Here is a 21,181-nt window from a genome sequence, read left to right as displayed (position 1 = left end):
TGAAAAATGTTGGGGGAAAAACAGCAATTGATTTCCGTAGTATTTTCCTGTTGACAGTATTGCTCAACATTCATCAGAATATCTAGAACTATAGTTTGGAACCACATGAGTATGCATAAATGGTAAGAAACTATTATGTTAATGGCTTATAAATATTTAATCGAGTTTATTAATCTCGTCTCCACTCAGACTCATTACTGTAATGGTGATTATAAGTAGAGGTCTGCATTCCCCAGATTTTTCTGCATTTTCTGCCCCACCAGATTTCTACGGCGCGGGTATAAATTTCCTAATAAATCACGGGAGCGGTCGGTAACGGGTTTAATTTGGGAAGGGAGCGGGCTGTCTAGCAACATCGCTCCCGACTCCCGAGTGAGCACGCGTATGTATGTGTGTAAATGAAATAGCGCGATGCTGTGTTTAGCTTGTTTGTTGCAGTGTGTGTGTGTGTGTGTATGTATGTATGCGCACGCGCGAATGAGAGATATATGTATGTGTGTGTGTGTGTGTGTTTGCGTGCACGCGAATGAGAGATAGAGAGCTTTGCCTGTGTTTGTGCTTCGTGCTTATAAGTGTGTGTTAGAGGGCGTGCGCGAATGAGTGAGAAAAAGCTTTGTCTGTGTGTGTGTGCTTGGTGCTGTGCGTGTGTGTTTATACAGACAGCTTGTTATAGGCTGTCTGGACTGTATAACTGGGTGATTTTTGGTTTTGTTCTACCCCCGCTCTTTAGCGGGATCGGGCGCGGCGGATAGAAAACGGGGCGGGTCGGGCAGCGGGACATCAAGTGCTTAATATAAGCGGGAGCGGTCGGGTTCCGGCTAAAACCTGGCGGGTGCGGGATTCAAAATTTAGTCCCGCGCAGATCTCTAATTATAAGTGCGCAATTCTTAAAATAGCCATGGCATGAACTAGATTTTTTTTTATCTCATTATAGGGAAAAAATGCTTAAATGTCCCAAAGAAAACTGTAAAACAAACTATCAATCAACATCTAATTTTAATTAAATGTTTAGGATTTACATTAAATGCCTTTTTTACTAATTTGCATTGTCAGGTAAAAGTTAACAATAGTCACCAACTACAACCTGACCAACTGAAAGTGTTAAAGACGTTCACAACAAGGAGGATAACAATAAACTTAAATGTAACGATGATTATATTTGTGTCCACGCCAGCAATAATGATCTGTTTATCGTTTTAATGCTTTTGCTTGAAACTTTTGTAACCAGAAAAAAGAGAATCTAGCACATCTGACCAGTGAATCCAGCTTGTGTAATCAATCTTATGTTTAAACCAGTTAATTTAAACCAGCATTTTGTAATGAAGCAACACAAAGACGCCCAAACTAGTACTGGATACTTGAGGTACTTTTATTTTTATACTTTAATATGATAAACATCAATGCAAATTTTATTATTCCCCCTATGATATGTTTTTATGAATAGCTATTATCTTCAAACTATCTTTGAAAACTTAATATCAAGAAGTGAGCTTCTCCACAGTGTTGCCTTTAGCTTTAAATTGCAAAAGCCTTTTATATTTCAATGGATTCTGACAGGCTGACAGTGTTTTATCAGGTATAAGCTGTAAAAAAAAATCTTTCTGAAAGTGATCCCAATAATACAGTGTTTCTACATCTTTATAATTGTATCTGTGGTCTGAAGTCTGCACTGGTTTTCCACATTCAGAACGTTTTATCGCATGATGTCTTAATTGTTACCTATATAGATTTATATGTAGATAATCTGCATATAACATAAAAAATTCATGTAATGAACAAAATACAGGAATAAAGGGGGTTGTTAAATAGTTATCTTTAAAGTTATCAAAGATGTCTTTCAAACAAAATGATGAAGTATAATAAATGAGTTCAGACCTTTGCAGTGAGGCACTTGTGGAGTTTGGGCAGGACGCTCTGAGTGACCGTGTGATGAATGGAGGAAATTAACGCCTCCAGTTCCTGTTTGCCATGTGGAAGACCACTGCTGACCACAGGAGGAGCTTTCTTCTGCTGGCTGCCCTTGTCTTTTTTTGGTTTGACAGGATCTTTAGTCTTAGCATCTGGTGCTTTAGAAGTGGCTTCTCCAGCCTCGGTTTCCATCGCTTCTTCAGCATCACTTTCATCCGTGTCCATGGTTTCTGCCACCTCATCCTCAGCCTCTTCCACCACAACACTGGGTTCTAGAGTTGAAAAATCAAGTACAGGTCAACTTATTATTTTTGTTTTGTATGTAAGGGTGGGATCAGCATGTCATTCACATGATATAATATATAGATCACCTGCCCTCACATGTGAGAGAAATGGTTTTGTGTGTCATTTAACCAATCTGTACTTACTGTCTACTATGTGTACACCTATTTATTGTCTTATACGTATTGCTGTCAACATTGCCAATTGTATATTATCTTGTTGTTTGGGAGTATGTTGCTGTATTTTGTTGTATTTTGCACTGTCTGAAGCCAGCACCTAAGCTTTTCACTCATTATAGCATACGTGCTGCTGATGATGTGACAATAAAAGTGATTTGATTTGATTTAGGTCGTTTTGAGCTAGGAAAAAAACTGCAATGTTAGTAAAATACCATTGCTCAATTATAACGGGCTGTTTTGATTCACTCACCTTCTGCCTTATTCTTTGCTGCCTCGATTTCTTTACTGAGAGTCTCATGGTCAAAGTGAAAGGCATCGAGAACAGTCAGCAACAAGCTACATCAAAGACAAAGAGTATTTTTAGTGCCATAACAAGGACAAAAGCATCATTAACGCGCACCAAAGCACAGACAAGTGTACCTGACAGCCAGTTTCTGCTCAGTTATTCCGGTTTGTAAAATATGGACAAAGTGTTTGAGGTAGAACAGGTATTTGGACCAGGTCAAGCGTCTGCAAACGGCGCCAACAACTTCTACAGCCGCTGTTGTCATGGGTTCATACTGGAAAACACAAAGAACGCAATTAGTTTAAAGCTGAGAAGGTTTTGAGTAATGATGAATTCAAATCGGTCAAAAATGTAACACCTTCAGCAGTTTTTCATCAACTAGAGCGATCATGGCATAGGGCATGATGTAGTTCTGCATGGAGCGTGATGACATCACAATCTTGCCCTCGGTCAGCTGACGGGCAAACTTTCTGAGGGCACGACCCCTTCTGTAAACCTGGAAAACAGACAGACTTTGAGCTGATGTCACGTTTTGCATTTATATACCTAGAGACCTAAGAAGGTCAATTCATACATCTTAGAGACCTCTGCTGTTAATAAAGTGTACAGACGTTACCTGTATGTGCTTCATATGCTCGAAGAAATCAGACTCCAGATCATTATAGTCGGTCAATTGCACCAGATCCCGAAACTCTGCTCGGTTCGGGAAGGTTTTCACCAAACAGGCCAAAACTGTTGTATAATCATTCCGTACACTCTGTAAAAACAAAAACCTGGCTGATATAACGGTGTTATACGCACATGAAGAGATTATACAGTGTTATGCAAGCACTAGTTTCCACCTCAGTCTTGCTCTTCAAACCCTTTCGCACTGCATCCAGTATCATGTACTGCACAATCTCCTTGTAATGAGCCTCTGGACAGCCCACTTCAGAGAGCTGCGTTATAACAGCTGACAGACACATGGTGCCGCTGTCAGCCAGAGACATGTCTCCAATCTGTCACAGAAACACACAAAAAGCATTCAAAAACAGATCAAGAGCAAGAAACTAAAAAACTACACTGAAAAAGAAACATAAAGAGGCCACATCACGCTATTTTATTTCATTTACTGGATATTTTAGAATATTATAATATGCTTTAAAACATTATTTTCCAAAGGTTTCTACAAAGCCACGCCTTCCGAATGTCACAAAATGATCTGATTGGCCAGGTGAAAAGTATGTTGTGATTGGCCAAACTGTATCCCCATAATTTTCCAAGTGGTGCTCGCTGCAGAGCCATTTGAGGAGAGCTGAGCTCCAGCGAGGGGGAGCTTAAGCTTGAGCTCCACCTTTTTTGCACTTCTTCTACGAGTGATGTCACTGGGGGTAGGGTTAGGGGTGGGGTTGGTGTACGCATTAAAACAGCTTACAGGAGGAGGAGCGACAGTTCATGCTCCCCCTCGCTGGAGCTCAGCTCTCCTCAAATGGCTCTGCAGCGAGCACCCTCTCTAATTTTCTGCCTTTCAGCCAACAATCACATCAGTTTCAATAAACGATTCTAACAACAAATCAACAATTTTGAGGTGTATGCGGTTTCCACGCAAAATATGTAGAGCAGATGAGAGGGAAAAAGGAAGCAAGCACATATGAGTTTATTAAAAAAAACTGTGCTTGCAGAAACAGAATAGGGCTTCATTTTACCACCCAGGGTCTCTGTGTTATGTTGAACTGCGTCATGTTTATTGCAGACAGTATAATCAGATTAGTATCTTTGCATTAGCATGTCATCTAATTCAACTGATACATTTAGATCATAAACAAATGAATTCATTTAAAATATATAATTTTGTTTTTTGGTGCTATTTGCATAAACTGTCAGGCAGTGACAATGTGTTTCTGAAGTATAAGTGGTTGCTTTATTAATAGCGCTGGGTAGAGCAACAACTTTGAGTAAAACACTGATATATATTGGGCTTTCTTATCCTTAACATGTCACAACAACACTACAAATGACTGAACACTTTGGGACTTGGATCTCTGAGAGAATAAATCCCTTCACGACCACTAAATTTTTAACTGATCTTATGTAAACAAACAAATCAATTTCACACACAAAACAAAACATTAAAAAGCATCACATGGCTTCTTTAAATCTAAGTTTTTGACATCACCTCTAATGAATGGAAGCAGTTGTGCATGACAGCAGTCAGGTATTTCATGTCCATCGTCTTCATCTCTTTAATGTGTCTGGTGGCCTTCTGGAAAGCCATGAGACGCACGTCAAAGTGAATCTCATCCAGATGACGACTGTCAAATGCGTTGAGCTGCAGAAGAAGAAAGGAGACTGGTTTTGTTTGATTGTTGGAGCTTTATGCCATGCCAGCTACTATGGCCATTGAGAAAATGTATACTATAGACTTAGATTTTTACAAATAATCTTTCCTAAAAACTCTAAAACTGTATTTGGGTTAACACTTCTAAAAAATCTCCTCAAAAAAATGCACTGAATAAATAAATTCCTCACAGAATAAAAAGCAACACAATCTATTAAAACGTGCTTCATAGTCAAAGTCATGTTAAAAACAGAGCATATTCGCTTTGCTATTTGTTATTAAGAAGCAAGCAGGGCCGATTAAACATGAACATGAGTTGAAGAAACTAAATAAAAGCTGTTTGTGATTGTATTTACCTGAATGACAATGTCTGTGATGTACTTCAGGTCACTGTTTATGTCTGACAGAGTCTGTGAGGACAAATATATCGAGTCAGAAATTTTTTAAAAAGATTAATCTGATGTTAAAATTGCTGAAAACTGACCTGGAAGGCTGCACACAGAGCCTTGCGTGAAAGTTTGTTTTGGATGACTGAGAAAAGTTTGCTGAAAGGCTTGAGGAATAAGCTGGGATCTGAACACTGCCTCAACAGGTTCTGCACTGTGCCCAAAATGTCCAACTCAGTTTCCTGAAAAAACAAGGTACAACACTCATAAACTAAAATGATTTGACACATAACATTATAATAATATAACAGTATACACTATTTACTGGCATACCTGGGCAGTATTGGGTTTGTGAAGATAAGGCAGAAGCAAACCAACCAGTGTTGAACTCTGTTCCTTATCAGTGACAAATCGACTGATCCTGGAACAGAGCAAAAACATTATCTAAATAATTTCTGCATGTTTTATTTTTAAAGCACATCAACATTTCTTATTACGTGAACTTTCCATGCAAACATATTACAATGTTTATTAAAACTATGCAGTTATCGTCCACAATGTGAATGGATCTTTAAGGTGTGCATGCCAACAGAGATGAACAGACATACTTTGAGAGGATGTTGAGTTCTTTGCTGACTTGAGCTCTGAATTTCTTCTTCTTGAGGCGTTCGGAGTTCTTCACAAGACTGCTGAGGTAGCGCAGCAGTGCTGGGATGTGAGGAAGCAGCAAACGGCAACCAATCGTCAAAGAGTCTACATGAAGAAAACAAACAGAGATGTTAGATGTATTTGAAAGGGTGTGATTATTTCGATGCTATCAAACATGGTATCAAGCATGTAGCTTTTGCAAGATCTGACAGTTCATAAGCAAATTATCCTGTCTAAAACACAATATATTTGTATATCTTCTTCCCCAGTTTTATTTTCAAATATATGTAAAACAAATTATTTTGTACAAATGTTAACAAAGAAAAAAATATTCTCAATATCAAAGAGACAAAAAAACTTCAAGCATGCAAATAAAAATGGAAGGTAGATAAAGCAGAAAAGGTCACCAAAGTCCTCGGTGATCCTCTGACACTAAACAGTTTTTTCTCAGGGGAGCAGTAGGAAATAAGTGGCTTTATATAAGACTTTATATATAATTCATTTAACTCAATATAAAATACTGTAGTTATTTTCTTATTTGGCAACAGCGTTTAAGAGGTTTTAATTAAACAGTAGCATTCAAAAACCAAAGAAATGCTTATCAACTTTGGCAAAAAAACACCTGCACTACAAAGGGTGCTAATCAATGACACACAGGTAGAGGTTGTGGAGGAATATAGGTACCTAGGAACAATTATTGACAACAGGTTGAAATTTGATCAAAATACACATACAACTGTTAATAAGGCTCTTCAAAGACTGTTTTTATTGCGGAAACTCAACTTTTTTAATGTTGAGAAAGTTACTCTTAAGACCTTTTACAATTCATTTATTTAAATTATTTTGTCCTTTTCCTTTATTTGTTGGTTTTCTTCACTGTCCATAAAAAACAAGAATCATATTCAGGGCATCGTTAATTTGTGTTCAAAGATTTTGGGAGTTCCCCTGCGAAGTCTTGCATACTATTACGAACAGCAGGTATTGAGGATGCCACATAAAATACTAGGAGACAGCACACACCTCCTAAATAAACATTTTGAGCGGATGCCCCTTGGTCGACATCTAAGAACAATAAGATGTTCCACAAATCGCTATAAATTTACTTTTGTGCCTGAAGCAATTAGGATATGTAATAAATGTAGTTAATCGATGGACTATTATTTGTTTTTTGAACTTGCTGTTAAGTGTTGATGTTTGTTGTGTTAAGTGTGTCATTCTTGTTATACTATATGTGAAGCACCACCATGTCGAAATGATAGCCCCAAGGGGATTAATAAAGTTTTTAAACTTAACTAAACTAGCATTGTGTAGCATACATTGTGGTTATGCTTGGTCCGTCGTTGGTGCTGTTATAAAAACACCACATCAAACCTGTAGCTCTTTTATGAAATGCTAGCAAAGCACATTTTAAATCGCAATTTTGATCAGATAAATGGCATAAGATTTTTTCTCCAAATCGTGCAGCCTATTTAATATACTTAGAATGTTTTTACTTTGTTACAGAAATATTTTGTGCCATCCTGCAAATGTTTTGCAGCATGTGAAATGTCCCAAACACTGTTTTTACCTGTCCAAAATGGGCAAAACATTTTGTTTTTACTTTCTGACATGTAAAAAAATAAAAATCTATGTTATATATGCATAAAAAACGGTCAGGAAAAGAGTTTTATGTAAATTCGGACCACGATTCCACATATATGGACATAATTTTTCTCTAAAAGTACATCATATCAAAAGATGATGCCTCGGTTTTATTCTATTTAGGTTCCAATAAGTCCAAATAGCAAAGTGAATTAAAAAATGCATGTAAAAAACTTTTTGCAGTAGGTAATTGTTTTCAGAAACATTTTAGTTGTGCTGGTTGAAAATCTCTTCACAGTCCAATAGTAATGATGAAAGTAAATCATCTAAATTAATTTATTTGTATTTTTATATTCTGGGTAAGGCATAAAACTAAAAAATATGCATCCAATTAAATATTGTCGGGCCGATATCTCCCATTATTCTGATAAGTAGCTCAAACTGTCTGTCAGCAAATGTAGATTTGGACTTCTGTGCATCTGTTCACACAGATCCCCGCCGGCAACCGCTGGCAAATGACATGAACTACTGGGTAGTCTACTGTTGTGGCGCAGTGCGCACGTTCGCAATTTCAGGAGGAGTGGCTTTGAATCACAGTCCCTCCTTGCCGTCCAAAGATAATATGTTAAGCGGTTAGAATTTTGGCAGATCTAGGTACTTTAACCCATATGTTTTGGACATGCCCAGCTCTTTCCTCATTTTGGGGCTCAGTATTTCAGTCTCTTTCAGCCATTACTTCTATAGATATAACACCATCACCCATTATTGGCCTGTTTGGCGTGATGCCGGATAATTATGCAGTACCCACTTACCTTTTAAACTTCGTGGCCTTTCTTGCTTTGCTTGCTAGGCGAGTAATTTTATTATACTGGAAGAACCCTCAGCCACCCTCGCATGTACGGTGGCTGAAAGATGTTTTGTATTTTGTAAAACTAGAGAAGATTAGATATTCCCTTTAAAGACCTAACAGAACATTTGCCAAAATTTGGGATGCCCTTTCTTTCTATGTTAAAACTCTTCAGCTGGATCTAGACTGATCACCTCAGCTTTTGATCACAATAGTACATCAGTTTGTAATCTTTCATCACTCGAAATGTAACATTTGAGATTACTGTATAAATGTAGACATCTGCCTCGCATTAATTGTTAATTTGATTTTATTATTATCTTCTTTTTTATTTTAATTTATTTATTCACTTTTTTATCAATATGTTATTTGTATTTATATTTATATATTTTTTTCTATTATTATTTCTGTAAGGGTTGTTTGATATGTTTGTAAAATGGAAAAATGTTAAATAAATCATAAATAAAAAAAAATAATTTTGGCAGATCACCTACTGCATCTTTAAGAGCTAAAATGCTCATATGTGGCCACTGAGCCCAAGGAGGTTAATTATCATCAACACCCACTCATTCATTCATCAATTCATTTTACTTGGCAACAAATAAGTGAATACACTTAATTCGTCAAGGATATACACACTAAAGTTAAAAAAACAAACTTTTTTCCCTTGTGGTCCTTGATGTGAAGTACAGAAAATACTACTCCTGGTGAAAGATAAACTGTGACACAACTTTATAAAAGTAAATACAAAGACACAGTCAGTACCTGATCCATCACAGCTCTGATCCGGTTCAGGGATCACGCAGTCATTCACAATCAACTCTGTCTCGTTCTCCTTCAGCTCATAGTCTGGAGTGTTCAACAAACTCTCGGCTATATCCAAGACTAGAGCAGCAGTGCCATCAGAGACGTTTTTGGAGGATAACAGAGCAAAAACATTGAGCAGGACGTCACACTCAGGGTGGCCTGGCTTCTGCTTAGCCAGCAAAGGGAAAAACCTGACATGAAGAACAGACACAATTTAGGATATGATAACACAAATCAGTCAGTAATAAAGCCTTTTTAACAATGGATTAGATTTTGTTGTGCAGCTCTTGGTTTATTTAATCCAATGGATGGATAAATATGACCTCAAGTAGGTGACACCAAGGCCCCGTCTTAATGAGTGACTCACTGAATCATCGACTCAAATGATTTGTTCAAACAGCTGATTCATTCAGAAATAGAGCAAGCTACTGTTTTTAGAAATGAATGATCATTTTCTTGCTCAATATGCAACTTCTCTTGGATATAGGATGCAACGTGGCATAAAACTGTGTTTCTCAACCACGTTCCCGGAGGACCACCAACACTGCATGTTTTGGATGTCTCCTTAGTCTCTCATACCCATTACAGGTCTTTCAGGCTCTGCTAATGAGCTGATGATCTGAATTAAGTGTGTTTGGTTAAGGAGACATGGAAAATGTGCAGAGCCGGTGGTCCTCCAGGAATGTGGTTGAGAAACACAGGTATAAAAGACTACATTAAATCCGGTTTCATGCTAAACTTACCTAGCATTTTGGCTCCACACGCGGATGACTTTCAGAAGTGGTGAAGGTGCATATGGGCTTTCAGTGGACAGAAGACACACCTAAAAAACACAAACCATGTAATCTACTTATTGAACTGTGTGCATCAACTGACATAATAAACATATGGAGTCAGCATAAGCAGAAATCATGACAGATGCATTACTTTTTCCCATTTTAGGAAGCTTATTAAAGCTACTAAAGTTATTCAGACAGTTTTCTCACACACCTTAGGCCACACGATGACTTGAAACACAGCATCTAGCTCATCTGCAGTGAAGCTGTAGGACTCAAAGCCATCAAAGAAGTCTTGAATGCGCAGAGTCCCAAGGCGCCTCAAGTTCTTTAGAGGATTAATGCAACCAGGCTTGAGCTAAAGGAACAGGCAAGAACAGTGAGCTCATTAGATCAGCAACAAAAAAGACACAAAACTCCATGATTAAAAAAAATACTACTCTAAAATCTGATAATGTGCCTTAACACCAAAACTTTTATGTTGAAAAAAAGTGTCTAAACAATTAACACCAGCTAAATCAAATGCTACAAAAATGTGTTTGGCTGTATTGCCTTGCCTTACATGCACTATTTTAGTTTGCATAATAAAACAATTAATTGGGATGTTTTTGTTTTTGCAGTCAGCTCACCTGTTCTCTGTGATCCAGAATAAATGACACAGAGGCTGTGATGCACAGCAGGATCTGCAGTACTTTGGGCAGGTAGATGTGGATGAGATGGCCCAGCTTATGGATGAGCATTTCTATGGTGTTGAGCAGACTGTGCTGACGGCCCACAGGGAGAACAGCAGACAGGTTTGTCTCAGCTACAGCTCTTTCTACTGCCGCCAGGCACGTTCCTGCAGAAAAAAATCACATTTTCTGCTATCAGATGATGCGATTTCAAAACCAGAGCCTGCTTTTGATACATCTTTCCTTATTTTTAAGCAAAATGAGTAAAATGAGTCTGTCAATATTATAATAAAGCTTGTCAGAGTATTCTGGAATACCAGATGGGTTGCACTTATTGATGTGAAAGTGTGTACTGTTGCTTGCTACTGTTTTAGGTTGGTCAACAATAAAAATGTCCCCCTTTCTCTAAATTTTTAAAACTGTCTGTAGTATTAATCATGTCTTATATTTCCAATAGGTCCTTTAAGGGTATTGTTATGAATTATTGTTAGGATCATTTTAATATGCTTTAAGTCAATACCTTCAGCATAATGACAAACAGGCTCCAGCAGGAGATCTATGAACATGCCCATTTCCTCAGGCTGGCAGCCCGCCAGGAAGCGCAGCACTATGCCGGTGCGTGAAGCTGTACCAGCCTTACCCTGAAACCTATTACCAACCTTAGGGCACATTCGGCCATACAGTATTCTGCAAAAAACAGAGAAAAACTACTAATTGCTAACCCATAGCATACATCTTTACAGTAAAAACATCAGTGAAGCACATATATTATTGACTTTTATTTTGCATGTAGACACACCTCATAAGCATGGGGATTAGTTGGGGTCTGTGTGATGAAAGTACCACAGATCCTTCCTCAGAGATGTTGAAATGAACAATCTCATCTTTAAAATGCTTGTCCTCCAGAAGTCTCTCCAGATTCTCTCTTTAAATAAGAAAAACACAATTATTATAAACTTTCCCAGTGATGGGTTGCAGCTGGAAGGGCATCTGCTGCATAAAACATACGCTGGATAAGTTGGCGGTTCATTCCTTTGTGGTGACCCCAGATTAATAAAGGGACTAAGCCGAAAAGCAAAATGAATGAATGAATGAATTATTATGGACCTAAAGCAGAGCCTTGGGGTACACCGCTACTGCTGCAATGTTTAAAGTTTTAAGCTATCATATACAGAATATAAATCACCATAATTACATAATGAAAACATTTAAATGACTAGAAAATGTTTAAAAGTTGTTTAAAGCATTCACAAAGCAAGTTTGTGGTTGTAGAAAAGCTATCCTCTTAAAATTAGGTCAGTAAAGGATCCCATCTAGGTATTTCTATTCCATGGACAAAACAAAAAACTGGCCCAAAGTAATTCAAGTGATGTGAAATGAATACCAAAATAGACTAAAAGACTTCCTGAGGCAATTGGTACATTCCGGAATCCCAGTAGTGAAAGTTACTAAAGTAACCAAAGACATATTTTGGAAGATACCATTAGTCACTGCTCTGAATCTAAGGCATGCTATTCACAAACTGACCTAGTTTCTGTATAATACAGAGTTATTAATGAAAAAAACTAATGTTAAAGCAGTAATATAATGTGGTGCAGGTCATACTTGTAGGGTAGAATACTTGGATCTTTGTACGTCATCAAACAGTCCAACGCAATTTTCTGGATTTGTTGGTCTTTATGGCACATGAGCTGCGGGTTCAGAGAAAGTTTGCTTTTAGCAGCACATTCAGCAAACAGAACTGAATGTCATACAAATATAAGGAACCAACCTGAATGTACAATTCACGCAGTTTCTCCTCCATATATAAAGCTCTCGGGTTGGTGAATTTGGAAAAAACCTTCAGGTGAGCAATGAGCTGCCTGTAACAAAATAAATGCAGGTAGGAAATACAAGTATTTAACGGCACTTTCACACCTAGACATTTATTTCGGAACCTGGCCTCCTTGGCTTGGTTCATTTAGGCATATGTGTAACCAGCAATCGCAATCTGATCTGTGCCAAAACAATCAGTCTGAGGATAAGGAGGTTTCAGCTTGGTTGAAACAAACTCTAGAGTTTCGGTTGTAGTGAGAAAGCAATATGCTCTAACAAACTAACCAACCAGACTATATCACAGTGTATTATGGATATTGCTAGATAATGATGAGTAGAGATATCATTCCTACCAGTAAAAGTGTGTTTTATTTCAAATACGAAGGTGCAAGCATGCTGTCTAAATGAACTATTTTTAAAAAATAGACAATATCTTCACTTTTTGGTGTGAACTCGACTTCTGATATAGAACCGATATATATTTTACAACCCTTGACAATTGAAATGAGGCTATGTATGAGACAATCTTACCTCTGATTTTTATTAGGTGATGATTATGTCTGTGGATGTCACCATTTAAAATAAAAACGCAACTTTTAGTTTACAATGTCTCATTTCTCAGTGTAATAAATCAAATTAATAACATATGACAAACAAAAATAAAGCAAACTCTGACCAATGTGAGGAGAATTTACTCACACATGACTATTTTGGTCCATGTAGAAACGTTGCTGTGTGAAAGCGAACCGCACCACAAACAAAAAACAATGTTGTAACAATTTTAGGTCCTACTTTATAATAAGTGGCCTTAACTAATATGTACTTACATAGGAATTAATAGTTTGTTACAATGTACTTATTGTGTAAATACATGCATTTACTGTGTACTTATGCTTGATTAAATGCATGTATGTAATTACATCTGTAATTAACTTTTGTAATTACATTTGTACACTGTTGACCATCCCTTACACCTTAACCTACCCTTAAACCTACCCACGCCACCAAACCTGTCCATAACCCAACCCCTATCCCAACTCAAAAGCACCACAAGTGTTCTCAAATACAACATAAACACAGTAAGTACATTGTATTTATTTTTTTATGCAAGTACATAGTAGTTAGGGACACTTAATATAAAGTGGGCCCCAATTTTAATCCCTGTTTCGAAACAAACAATCGATCTATATGCGTGAAAGCATCCTAACGTCCAATTCACACAGGGCTTCAGGAACCACAGTTCAGTTTAGCAATGCTTGATGTCACCCATTCAAAGTGAATGGGAAGCGTTGACGCTGATGTCCCGTGTGAATGGGGCGTACGATTACGTATGTAACTAAAGGATGAAAGACAAATGTCAGAAATAATGTGATCTCATACTTGGCGGCAGCTGCTCTTGGCATTTTCTTAGATTGTTTTAAATCTTCCTCTTTCTCCTCTTCTTCTTCCTCAATGTCAGCATTCAGCTCTTCAGCCATTTCTTGCTCTGTTGAAGGGCTGCTCTCCTTTAAGAGGTCCTGAGTAGGAGCCACCATCAGGTCAGCCGAGTAGAACTGATTACTGTGAACACAAACACTACATGTAGAGAACATTCTAGAGACAAATAGTTGATATCACAAACTTCAGACTCACCTGACGAAGCGCAGCAGTAGTGGGCTGAGCTCTCGGCTGCGTGGCTCCACTCTTTCGGGAAACTGGGCCATGGCTCGCCAAAGCAGGCTGCGGAAGTTACTGAAGTCTGTTCTCTCGGTGGGATTCAGCAACTGATCAAGCTCTTTCAGAAACAGAACTCCCACATCCCCGCTCTCAATCACACTGGTGCCCGGGCCTCTGAGCTCTTTTATGGCTTGATGTTTTCCACGGTCTCCCTCATCATCATCTTCATCATCCTCTTCCTGGATCTCTTGCTCTGAGAGAGAGAGAGATAGAGAGTGTTTTGCATAAATTCACATGAGCTTCTCTACATTTTATAAGTATCACTTTTTTATAATAATATTAATAATTACAACAACAAACTATAATCATAAATAAGACATCAACAGCAATAAATAATATATAAGATAAAATACATAAATAATAATTATATGTAAGACAAAAAGATTTAGATGTTTATCTTAAGTATTATTATTATTATTTAAGTATTTTATCTCTTAAAGTCTCTTCAGATAAAAATTGACTGATAAAAGTAAGAATTAGGAAATCCACATGCATATGATTAACAGCTTGGTTTCTGTTGCACCATTGATATGTTGGTGGCTCTTCTCCTTAAATTTCAATTATTGAGTCTTGTGTGTTGATATGTGATCTTGTGTAAGCAATCTGATCATCATTCATTTGAGTGTTGTTTTTAGTTTAAACTTGCATTTATATTGGTATGGCCTTAAACATCTGGCTAAGGAACCACCAGTGAAAACTGGTCTTTGGGCTAATTTGGGTACATTTACGTTCTAAGCAAAATGTTAATGAATGTACACTGTGCTTTCATATCCTGAGTTATAAAACTGGCTGGATTGTAAAAAGTTTATTTTCTGAGAACTAATCCCATTCTGCTTGCCATTTGTTAAGAATGAAGCCTTTTATTAGTGCCTTTAAATTTAAGGCTTTTGTTATTAGTTTAAACTAGCATTTATATTGGTATGGCCTTTAACATCTGGCTAAGGAACCACCAATGAAAACTGGTCTTTGAGCTAATTTGGGTACATTTACATTCTTAGCAAAACGTTGATTAATGTACACTGTGCTTTGTTGCAAAATAAATAAACATAACCATGTCCTGAGTTATAAAATTGGCTGGATTGTAAAAAGTTTATTTTCTGAGCACTGATCCCATTCTGCTTGCCATTTGTTAAGAATAAAGCCTTTTATTGGTGGCTTTAAATCTAAAGCTTTTGCTCTGAGAATAAAGATAAAAAAATAAGATTTAAATAATTATATAATATTAGGCTAGTGGGTGACAACAAAATATCAACTGAGATGCATGTTGACAGCGGGGCCATCAAAACCCAAAACAGGAAACATTTTGTATGCCTTCCCTGCTCATTTATACGACAACACCATGTTTGGGACTAAGTAAGTTTGAAAATTGGTTTCAAAGTGAAAGTTGTTGTGCCTGTGTAAAAGTCTGAAAACGAAAGCCATGATGCCATGCACATGCATAGTATGTGTTTAGGGAAGTGCAGATATAAGGCAAGCACAAACAAAATGACAACAGGCGCCAACAGAAGTAACACAGTGATCCAACAAACTTTGATAGATTTGTTTGTTGGCATTCATCTGTGTTCTGTTACATAGCAAAATACACAGACACATGTGCCGAGCTACCAACAACACAGTCACTTCCCTATAGGGCAGGGGTGGGCAAACTCTGTCCTGGAGGGTCGGTGCCCTGCACAGTTTAGATCCAACACTAATCAAACACACCTGAACATGCTAATCAGCGTCTTTAAGGTCACTAGAATCTATAAGCAGGTGCGTTTGATTAGAGTTGGAGCTAAATTGTGCAGGACACCGGCCCTCCAGGACCGAGTTTGCACACCCCAGCTATAGGGGCTGTTTACTAACAAGATTACAGCACCAAATACTGTCCTAGCATCCATAATACAGCAGTTTCTGGTAATTAATGATCTAAAAATTGTTGTCATGTTTATGTGAAAGTTTTTTTTAAACCCAAAGAAAAAAGGTTTCAGTTTTTGGCTAAATAATTGTGTAAACGTGGCCTAAATTTGCAACATCAACACAAGATAAACGAGTTGGCATCCCTTGAACTTACCAGCAAGACTATCAACCATCTCCAAATGTTCATAATAGACCTTCCAGAATGACTTATTGTCCATTTCTTTAGCGTGGGACCTGAGCGGATGAATGCATGTTAAACAAACATGAAAAAACTGAAATAATGCAGTGAAACAGCAATAACTAATAATGAAGCACTTACTCCAATAGCTCAATAACAGCATCCCAGAGGGGTCGGAAGTTAACAAACAGCATCGCAATAAGATAGCGTAGAGGAACCTGGAATAAAAGTAATTTAATTTACAACACAAAACAATGATGTCAGGCACAATTTAATACTAGACATGATGTAAAATGCATTAGCTACCTCATGGAAAGCTCCTTTAGGCAGACAGGCCTGCACTAGATCATGTCGGAGTTTACGAAGGTGTAACAGTTTCTCCCTGTAGTCCTGCACTGTGGCCGGGACCAGCTCTGCTTGCAGACACACAGCGAACACTGTCTGCACATTTGAGCTCTCCTCTTCCTGAATAAAACACGAGCTCTTGATTAACACAAGCATGTTTCTTCACATGTGCTGTGATTGAGGAAACTCACAAACGATACCTCTGCTGGTTTAGGAAGATCAGCCTCAAAGTTTGTCATAATTCTGAGGGTCAGCAAGCGAATCTGTTAAGAATAATCACAAATGGACACGTCAAAAGCTGCATATTGATAACAGCAAGGTTTGAATAATGAACACGATTTTTTTCAGAGCAAAAACTCTAATAATTATTAAAGACACCCTGTAATTAACATCCTGTGTAATAATAGTTCATATAACAAGCCATCAGGCAGGTTTAAAACAAGAATTATTACGTTATTACTATTTAAGGGTCACAGCGCAGCAGCAAAATACTAATCAAGGGTCATTTTATATATTTGCACAACCATTTTGTTACGTTTCAAACCAATAGATGTACCTGTTTGTCAACATTATAATCATCAAATTTGGTCATTATCGCTTAAAATACAGTGCTAAGTAGGCTTGGGCGATATCCATATTTTGATACCATCAAACCTCCTCCCAATTTACCTCGATAGAAGGTATAACCGTGCATAATAAAAAAATATATAACATAAGGCTCAGACGGCATCACCAAACTGTTGGCTTGTGGCTAAACCATTCGCAAAGTGAACATCGTATGTGCATCCTTAGGTTTGAGGTATGTCCCACTCTTGCAGTCACCTTTTTGTTGCAAAATTAGCCAATCGCCTCACCCCTATTTACCACCTCTCCCTTCTCGTTGGGTCTATATACGGAATACTGCCAAACTGCAGATGTTGTGTTCTTGTTCAAGACCAGGTCATTTAGTGTGCCACTCGCCATCTTTCCCGACCTTTCTCTTTCTCCTTCATGCTGTCCCATGATGAAAACCACTTATACACATTTTTAGGCATTTAATAAATTATATTTAATATTTAATCCTTGTCTCCTATATAAGTGCCAGCCAAGCTGTAAACTGATGACTATGGGTGGTTGTGCTTTTTCGTACAGTGCCCCTAAGTCATGGAATGGTTTACTTATCAGCATCAGGAATGCCGTTTCTCTGGAATGTTTTAAGAAACTTCTCGACTCACCTTTTACCATTGCTTTTAACTTAGATTATTTTTGTTAATTTTAGCATCAAATTGTATTGAATCGTTCATATTTTATTGTTTTATTGTGGTCTTTTTTACCGTTTTTATTGTTCTGCTTTGTTTGTCTTGTATACCTGTTAGCGCTTTGGGTCTGAGAAAAGCGCACTATAAATAAAATGTATTATTATACATTTTTTAGACGGTATAACGATATTGAAACTGATATACCGTTGCTATTTTTAGATCCTGTGGTAAACCATATTACCACCGAAGCCTAGTGCTTAGCTTAAATGAGTACACCCTCTTTGAAAATGTAGATTTTTATCCATTTCTCAGTGAATATAGGTCATATTTTTGGTGCATTTGGTGTATTTTTACAAAGTTTTAACTAAATTCTATATATTTTTATGTTTCTCTTGACTTTCAGTTTATTAAAATTGTATTTTATAATTTTTCCAAGCATAATAATTTTTGTAGACTTATTTTTTCACTGTCTTCAGTTTATTTGTAGGTTAGTGCCAGTTTTGGCTTTGTTATTAACTAATGTAATGCATATACACAAACATATCAATGTAAAGCGTCTTATAGGAAATAATAATTTAAAAGAGAGATCTGTGCAGGTGAGTGAACTCATTTACATTGAGCACTGTATACCAAAATTAGCATAATCACTTACAGATGAGTATGAGCCAGTAAGATTTGTTCTGGGTTCATTTTAGGGTGAACTAGCCCTTTAACAACAACAGTAGTAGCAAACGTAGAAGGCTACACCTCACCTTGGAAATGTTGGAGGAAAAATTTAAATGCAGTATTTGGAACAGTTCCAGCAGGGAATCATGGGAGAGCAGAGCTGAGCAGCCGTTGAGAGCCAGTCTGGTGTAGTACAGATCTGCCAACAGCAGCGCTGACAGATCAGTGGGGAGTTTCCTGTAGGTAACACAAGTTTTTAAATTTAAAAATCAAAATTGCCATGAGAATGCAAGCATCAGATATAGATGTAAATACTGCAGCACATACTCGATGATGTTCCTGACCAGCTCTACAGGCAGGAGTGTGTGAACTGCAGTCGTTTCCTTGAAGCTGAGCAGGGTGCTTAATGCCTGACGGGCCACAAACAGCCCTCCTGAGGAGACAGAAGGATGATTTTAGGAATATATGGAAGAATCTGACATGCATATAAACTCAAAGTCCAAATAAGTAACAACTGTGGGATGTTAACTCAGAATTACAAAATTATAAGTAAGTATTGTGAAATTGGACAATTCTGTAAGAAAAAAAGTTGCAATAAATAGATTTAAACTCAGAAAGACAAAAAGAGTTGTGATTTGTGTACTCAGAATTGAGGAAAAATTATCTAAATTCTGAGACAAAGGCTTAAAAAAATTCAAGATTGTGAGATATATCAATTTAACAAAACATGTTTTATAAGAACTGGGAACAGGCTACCATTGAAACAAGCCACAAATCAACAACCTGAAAACACACACACACAGACTGACCTCTCCCCAGAGTCTCACTGCACACCTCCTGCAGTAGTCTGTTCAGAAGTGCAGTGACGACTGGGATCACACTTGATGCTTCTAATGGCCTGCAAAACATTAGAATGAATGTATATTTACACAAAAACAGCAAATAAAAAGATTATGGGGTAATACTGAAAAATATGACACTATTTGGCAACCCTTCCTCTTACACTTTAAAAATAAAACTAATAAATAAATATGTGTAAATTTATGTGTATATATGTATGCAAGTATAAAGCTGACCTATTTTCCCTGCCCCCTGGCTTAGTTATGAATGGAGAGTGTATTTTCTATTAAATATAATATATTTTTATTAATTTATTTTCTACTGTTGTGCCCTTTGTATATTTGTATTTATATATTTTCTGTATTGTTGTTTGGCATAATAAGTGTTACTTTTATCCATAATGTTTTTTTTTCTATTTTATTATTTTTTTGTGTGTGTGTGTTTTTTTTTTTTTTGCATTATTTTCCTTGATGCAAGAATATATAATTGTATTACTCTATTCAGAGAGAAAGAAAATGTAAGCAAATTGTGTTCTGCCGCTACATTGGAGCAATTGATGTCTAATGATTCTATGTATCTAATGCTGTGGCTTTCTAACTAATATATTTCAAAACAATCAAACTTAAAACAATCATAAATAATAAAAAACTATTTTAACATTTATTATAAAAGAAGTGAATGTTATTACAAAGGTATTTCAAATATCAGTAAAATCCATTGCAGTATTTATGCTGTCTGCTTTTTGACAGGCAAAGGTTTGTGGGTAATAAATGTACCTGAGATGTGGAAGCAGCACCAGCGCAGCCCAGGGATGAGAAAGATCAGAGAGCGGCAGATCAGCAGGGATGTCTATCAGAGACAGAATGAGCTGTGGAACAGAAACCGCCTGGTCTCTTTCAGGTCCAGTTGACCTAAAACAGAATTTATCATCCAAAATTACACAATTTTATGCTAGTTTTAGAGCAATTTTTCCCAACTCTGTTCCTGGAGGCACACCAACAGTACACATTTTGGATGTATCCCTTGCCTGACCCATTTATTTCAAGTTTTTGAGTCTCTCCTAATGTTCTAAAGAGTTAATTGAGGTGTGTTTGAATAGGAAGAGGTAAAAATGTGTACTGCTGGCATGTCTTTAGGAACAGGGTTGGCAAACACTGCTCCAGAGGTTCTCTGATCAACATCAATATGTTACACTGCAAAATATGCATTTCTTAATTAGTTTTTTTGTCTTGTTTTGAGTGCAAATATCTAAAAATTCTCAAATTAAGTAGAATTTTCAAGACAAGCAAAACATATAGTCTAGTTTTGAGAAAAAATATGCTAATATTAAGTGAGCTTTTCCTTAAAACAAGCAAAAAAATCTGCCAATGGGGTAAGCAAAATAATCTAATGTCAAAAGGAAAAACAAGAATATTTTGCTTACCCCATTGGCAGATTATTTTGCTTGTTTTAAGGAAAGACTCACTTAATATTGGCATATTATTTCTCAAAACAAGACTATATGTTTTGCTTGTCTAAAAGATGCTCCTTGATTTAAGAATTTTTAGATATTTGGACTTGAAACAAGACAAAAAAATCTAAATGAGAAAAGCATTTTTGCAGTGTGCTAAGCTTTGTAAGCTCGTTTCTTATAAGCATGTCTGCATTAATATGGAAAATAATTGCTGTGAGTGTGCTTTAATAACATAATACACACATACATATATGCATAAATACACACGCTACTATTTACAAATTTGTAATCAAACTATTTTGTTTGTGATAGTAGTCAATTAAATTAAAGTTTGCATTTATTT

The 21,181-nt window shown here is 36.9% G+C and overlaps 1 protein-coding gene across 2 annotated transcripts in view; it reads right to left on the bottom strand.

Annotated features, from left to right (window-relative positions):
- Positions 1-21,181, bottom strand: part of utp20 (UTP20 small subunit processome component) — a 53,735-nt gene that overhangs the window by 14,325 nt on the left and 18,229 nt on the right. For both annotated transcript variants that reach the window (XM_087247909.2, XM_087247908.2), the window contains exons 13-41: positions 20,162-20,296; positions 19,355-19,443; positions 18,873-18,978; positions 18,632-18,782; positions 16,842-16,904; positions 16,603-16,761; positions 16,438-16,514; positions 16,273-16,352; positions 14,136-14,412; positions 13,884-14,063; positions 12,460-12,550; positions 12,294-12,379; positions 11,488-11,613; positions 11,209-11,375; positions 10,647-10,855; positions 10,232-10,375; positions 9,985-10,064; positions 9,200-9,432; positions 5,967-6,111; positions 5,692-5,779; positions 5,457-5,600; positions 5,329-5,382; positions 4,811-4,963; positions 3,498-3,653; positions 3,272-3,412; positions 3,014-3,151; positions 2,790-2,929; positions 2,620-2,705; positions 1,876-2,180 (exon numbers count right to left, since the gene is read on the bottom strand). In XM_087247909.2, coding sequence (XP_087104035.2) covers positions 1,876-2,180; positions 2,620-2,705; positions 2,790-2,929; positions 3,014-3,151; positions 3,272-3,412; positions 3,498-3,653; positions 4,811-4,963; positions 5,329-5,382; positions 5,457-5,600; positions 5,692-5,779; positions 5,967-6,111; positions 9,200-9,432; positions 9,985-10,064; positions 10,232-10,375; positions 10,647-10,855; positions 11,209-11,375; positions 11,488-11,613; positions 12,294-12,379; positions 12,460-12,550; positions 13,884-14,063; positions 14,136-14,412; positions 16,273-16,352; positions 16,438-16,514; positions 16,603-16,761; positions 16,842-16,904; positions 18,632-18,782; positions 18,873-18,978; positions 19,355-19,443; positions 20,162-20,296 — 4,003 coding nt within the window. The remainder of the gene's footprint in view (positions 1-1,875; positions 2,181-2,619; positions 2,706-2,789; positions 2,930-3,013; positions 3,152-3,271; positions 3,413-3,497; positions 3,654-4,810; positions 4,964-5,328; positions 5,383-5,456; positions 5,601-5,691; positions 5,780-5,966; positions 6,112-9,199; positions 9,433-9,984; positions 10,065-10,231; positions 10,376-10,646; positions 10,856-11,208; positions 11,376-11,487; positions 11,614-12,293; positions 12,380-12,459; positions 12,551-13,883; positions 14,064-14,135; positions 14,413-16,272; positions 16,353-16,437; positions 16,515-16,602; positions 16,762-16,841; positions 16,905-18,631; positions 18,783-18,872; positions 18,979-19,354; positions 19,444-20,161; positions 20,297-21,181) is intronic.

This window comes from Danio rerio, chromosome 4, assembly GCF_052040795.2.
Source record: "Danio rerio strain M-AB ecotype USA chromosome 4, GRCz13ab, whole genome shotgun sequence".
In the NCBI taxonomy this organism is placed as follows: domain Eukaryota; kingdom Metazoa; phylum Chordata; class Actinopteri; order Cypriniformes; family Danionidae; genus Danio; species Danio rerio.
Note: the sequence above shows the minus strand (reverse complement) of the source record. Positions and strands in the feature narration are given on the sequence as shown.